We start from the raw sequence: 5,320 nt of genomic DNA on the forward strand, positions 1-5,320 counted from the left end.
AGGAGTCCAAACATACAGCTGATTAAATGTACAAATGAAATTGTATTGGACCAGTATGACAAAAAATATAATCTATAGAACCTGTCTTAATTCTGTATCACACAGAAAACACACATACCGGAATACTGTTGTTTACTACATGAGCCAGCTTAGTTAATACAGGTCATGTGTCCTATCATGTGAGAACTGCAGGACGACGTCGGTTCTTAACGCTCCAATATCTGGATCAAACATTTGAGGGAGACACACTGGTGGCTCTCAGAGAGGGTCAATAGAAAAGCTACATGTAACCGAAGCAGACTGCCTAGTTTTTGTGTAACGGCATATCTAAATATGCCTACTACTGCTTTTGAAAGTCTCTGATGGACAACAGCCCTGATTTTCTAGTGAGATTATTTTTGAAAATACGTGCGCCTCTACCCACAACTACAGTTACCAACCTGCTGATAGCTCGCCTCCTCCGGTTTGAAAGTGCTGTCGACCGTCTGGAAAAAGAAATTGAAGTGAGGGAAATTGTGCAGCCAGTAAGTCCACCATGGAGCAACATAATCAGTCCTTGCAGTAGCCATTACTACTTCGTGGAAAAGTCAATCCGCCAAAACCACTGACGACGGGCTTCCTTCAGAGATGTTGGCACTGAAATATTCCTGGGTTTGATGAAAAGCAAAATAATGATAATAAAAAACTGAAAATAATAAATAAACTAACTAAATAAATAAAATATAAAAGATGCACTACCCATAGACTTCCAATCTGTGAAATTACCACAAAGTCTCAAAGCGGAACTTCTTCTTTTGGCTGAGTATCACTATTTTCCACCTCGGCTCCCATAGTTGTGAATGAACTGCTGTCTTACAACTAGAAAAAAAAAAACATATACACTGTGGGCCAAACATTTGCATCCCAGACAAGGGATCGTGTGACGACATAAACCTGCCTCCTTCAGAAGGCGTGACAACTTACTAAGTCGAGTAGGAAAGGCCCACGCCCTTAACGCACAACACTTAAGTATCCCGTTGACCTCCAGCCCTGAGAAACGCACTGGGGGAAGTTTTATGAACCAACAGTGCCAAATATGTGTTTGATGAGACAGAGAGAACACGTGCATGTCTCAGGATGTTCAATTGCAATATTAATACCCCGCAGTGCCCCCACCCTGTCTCTTTACAAATACATATATATATATATATATATATATATATATATATATATATATATATATATATATATATATATATATATATATATATATATGGAAGCTCTGAATTCCATCGACCCTTAACTTGTGACTGCTGGTGAGGATACACAGTTAGTCACTGCACTATTTATGACTTCTGCTGTTAATGTCTGACCTCTTGTGGACAATGAGGCGCACTGAGGTGAACGAAGTAACGAGCACGGTAATGAGCTGCTGCAGCCACTGCCACAGACTGTTGGCTTCAGCTTTTATTTACAGTGTGATAGTTTTTTTTTTTTTCCCCCCTCAGTGGTGAGAGCTACATTTGCACCTCTATCTGGGCAAAATAGATATACATTTGCAGGGATTTGTTTTAAAGTGTGGTTGGGAACAGCTGCGGGAACTACTCATTTGAATAAACAAGCCTGATTTTGTACAAGGGGAAAAAGAAAGGCATAGTATACCTCATTTTCTACTAAAACACAGAAATAATCAAATACCACAGAGGTAAGGCATCTCTAAGTGTCTCTTAGAGCACGATTTGAAGATTGTGGATTAGGATCTTACATTGCTTACCAAGGTTTTTGAATTGGGATAAATGTGTTGAACATTATGTGTGATGTATATGGAAGACAGCAGATAAACATAAATTAAGGAATGGCTAAAAACATTAATTGAATAATCCGATCAATATGCTTGAATTTTGAAATGCAGCACATGTAGACAATGATATTCCCCTAATTGCTTGTTTGTTTTTTTAAGTAAGCCTTTTTTTTCCGATTGTGAATATTGCCAACACAACAGAACTGTGTGCAGTAGCATCACTTCACGGTTTAATGTTTAAAAGCCTTGTAAATTCACCCACATAAAATCCGTCTTTGGCAGATGAAAGGGAAGATTAAAATAAGTCAAATGCATTTTGCTCTGAGGAGCACTTGTTTTATCAGCATGGTGTACAGGGCGGTTTGCTTGCAAGCTAAACCATCTTGGTATCATATGGCCACTGCTGTAATTATCTGGATGCTTTGATGCACCTCCACGACCACAGTGCCTAGAGAGTGTGCTCAGAGTCTGAATGCTCCGAGTAGGTGACACTTGAAACGCACCGTATGAATATGAATTTTTGACTGTGCTCTGCATTTACAAATAGTAGGATTTGGTTCCAGGAAAGTCTCCAGTGATTGCCGTGCCAATCACTCTCAGTATTTGAACCAAGGGGAAAGGAATGAAATGCAAAAAAAAAGCACCTCTGCCTTTGTCTCTGGCTACATATATGAAGCATCAGTGTCTGCAGTTCATTTATCCTTGTTATTCTGGTGCAGGCAAAATATGTCAGACCCACAAATGACATGTATGCCAGCGTGAAGTAATATATGTTATGAATGTATGTAGTCAGGCCAAGAAGCAACAAAGTCCTATTTTATGAAAAATGTTGCTTCAAATCAGCCAACTTTGTGATCGAAATCTTATTAAAGCCAGCTCACCTAAAGATAGAGGTATTATGTGAGTGCAACTTTTTCAAATCACTGTGGAAAATACTGCATACATATTGCTGGGCTTTGATTTATGGATTTACTATACTGTATAAATAGAATGAATATGTGGGGAAAAAACACATAGCCAAGAAAATGGTTAAAATCCAACTGACAGCTAGTGAAGCTAAACCATTAGGTGGCAGCCCAGCACTTTTCTGCAGGGCTCAGGACCTCTTGGCTCCATGCTGTCCAGTCGTGACCTTTCGTTATACATTTTGAAGAAAATCTCAACTCATCACTGCACAGAGCTACTTGTGCATAATGCCGTCCACGAAGTTCTAATAACGGTCTAATATAGATCTAATTTTAATGAGGTGCAGTTTATAGATCAGATCTTTCGCTTTCTTGGGCCTTTCATCCGAAACAGTCTCTGCGGTCAGCAATTTGGGCACTGATGTAACAGGAAATACATATCAAAGAGAACTTTGAAGTCAAGTAACCGAACAGTAAATGCAAAAAGTGTGAAGGAATAAAGTCTTATTGTCAGTGACAACTCTGAAGGTCAGTAGTATTTCAATAACTCTATTGTAATGGTGTGCCAAGAGTAAAAGAAAAAAAAAGTCAAATAAATGAATAAATAAATAAGAATGAATAAGAGTGAATTTAAAAATTACGGCCCACTATATTCCTGCAGGTTATACTGTAGCCTTGACTTCTGTGGGCAGCAAAATTTCACCGGGAGCTCACTGGAACTGCCTTGAGAATAATGTCACACCCTTGACTTGAATCACAGAAAAGTCCAATTGAACTTTCCTATGAACCTGCCTCTTCTAAAATCTTGATACTGGATGTTGTAGGGTAAGAAATGCATGAGATGTCTCAGTGCTCCTAGACACAGCTTGGCTGAATTCAGTGGTTTGCAGATTCTATATTCATGGGGGAGAAATACTCTTCTTAGTCCTTGTAGTTATATAGTTGTTGCCTCTTCCTCATCATGTGCTCAAGTGTCCTTAGTGAGCGCTGGATTTACGTCCTGATTGACTGTCTCCATAACAATCAAAGGGATGATTGGTTCATTTAAAAGTGTTTTGAAGAGCCTTGTGTCATGTCTCCTACTCTCTATACTACTGGGATCCTTCCAATCCTTTACAGTTACTGCTCAGTGGAATGTAGAAATATGTTGTACTGGACTTTTCCTCCTTCATGGTTATTGCTTTTTTTTGGATTTGTGACTCAAATCCCTTGCTCTATTTTGAGTGATTTATACATATGAATGAAGATTTATGCCTGTGAGCTCAATGTGCCAGTATTATCCAATCAAACTGGGCTGCTCACTGGCTCCTGAGATTGCATTAAAGTGTAATATCAATGCAGCAATCCCTGGGTTATTGCCACTTTGAAATACCCGGTACCTCCGATACTGTAGCCACGTGTTATGATCAGGGGGGGATCTGTCTATTTATGTGAGGTTTCATGGGAGATTGCTGTGGTAAATTAATCAGAAGTTGCCAGCCATGTTTAATTCATTTGATCAATGACTGGATGAGGCTGGGGGGGGGGAAAGAAAAGTGTCAGTGTATTCGGGTGACCACAAAGAAGTAAGGCACACAGAATAACCAGACAAGACCTAGAAATGTAGTATTACTTATTTCCTGAAGTGTTCTCATCGGAGAAGACGCCGCTATCATTTTAATGCCTCACCTTAGGTTTCTTAAGTCTTCATAAACATAATTTATTATTCCAGCAGCTTGTAAAATTGTAGTTTATAATTTGATGACATTGAAGGCTATCCTGCGGAATGTTAGAAAATGGTGCCAAGAAAGAGAGGACATTAATTCTTGGGTAGTATTCTGGCTCTGCAAAGTGGTGTGCGGGAAATCACATTCCATAACTTTTTCTTATTGTTCCTTCACAATTTATTAATGAAGGATTTTCAGTTTATTTGGGAAAAGAAGATTGCCTTGAACCCCAGTCTTTAAATTCTTCTGTTTAGTGTGCAAATACTATAAAGCCCCAAGGACCTGTAGTGTGCAAAACATTGAGAATAGTCTGCCTGAGAATCTATCCCCCTAGTGATTTACCGATGTTGACTGTCTATTCTAATCTGCTTGCTTTTTAAACTCTCTGTGTGGTTAAGCATTTAAAACGAGAAACTTCTTAGTCCTACATGAGACAGCAGCTTTGATGTCATGATCGCACTATTATTTTATGCAGCGACCCAGTGCTATAAGGGCTATTTCATGCAGTAATGATTTTTGTGAGGAGAAAAACCTGAACTGACATTGGCACATTTTTCCTTTTTTTCCCCACTCCCCTGTAGGAAAATGGCTTTCTTAGCCTGCAATTTATCCAATTACGGATTTACAGCAGTGCAAAGTCAACCATATGATACAGCCTAAGTCTATTTTTCAGCCTTTGGAGCAAATCCAATCATTCCAAATGGTTGCTGATGGTAATAATTGCAACAGCATCACATTGATCGAGTGGGTCCACGGGGTGGAAACAAACAAAGCACACTAAGAAAAGGAGATGGTGTTTTTTTGTGTGTGTGTGGGGGGGGGAGGTTTGTTATTATGGCCCTTGTAAAAAAAATAATACTGAGGCATTAAAAGATGGACTTTAGACTTTATCGGTTGCTGATAAAGAAAATGCACACACCAATGTCCCA

At 39.2% G+C, this 5,320-nt stretch overlaps 1 protein-coding gene across 2 annotated transcripts in view; it reads right to left on the reverse strand.

Moving 5' to 3' along the window:
- Positions 1-993, reverse strand: part of LOC146576264 (protein tweety homolog 2-like) — a 28,142-nt gene extending 27,149 nt beyond the window's left edge. Inside the window, exon 1 of one of the 2 annotated variants that reach the window (XM_085271397.1) lies at positions 441-993. In XM_085271397.1, coding sequence (XP_085127523.1) covers positions 441-569 — 129 coding nt within the window. In that variant the 5' untranslated portion in view covers positions 570-993. The remainder of the gene's footprint in view (positions 1-440) is intronic. The other variant, XM_085271396.1, reaches the window with a different exon arrangement.
- Between the last annotated feature and the right edge of the window lie 4,327 nt (positions 994-5,320).

The sequence above is a fragment of the Mchenga conophoros genome, linkage group LG4 (genome assembly GCF_057382185.1).
Source record: "Mchenga conophoros isolate Kocher_MC1m ecotype Shallow Benthic linkage group LG4, M_conophoros_male_GT1.1, whole genome shotgun sequence".
Classification (NCBI taxonomy): Eukaryota; Metazoa; Chordata; class Actinopteri; order Cichliformes; family Cichlidae; genus Mchenga; species Mchenga conophoros.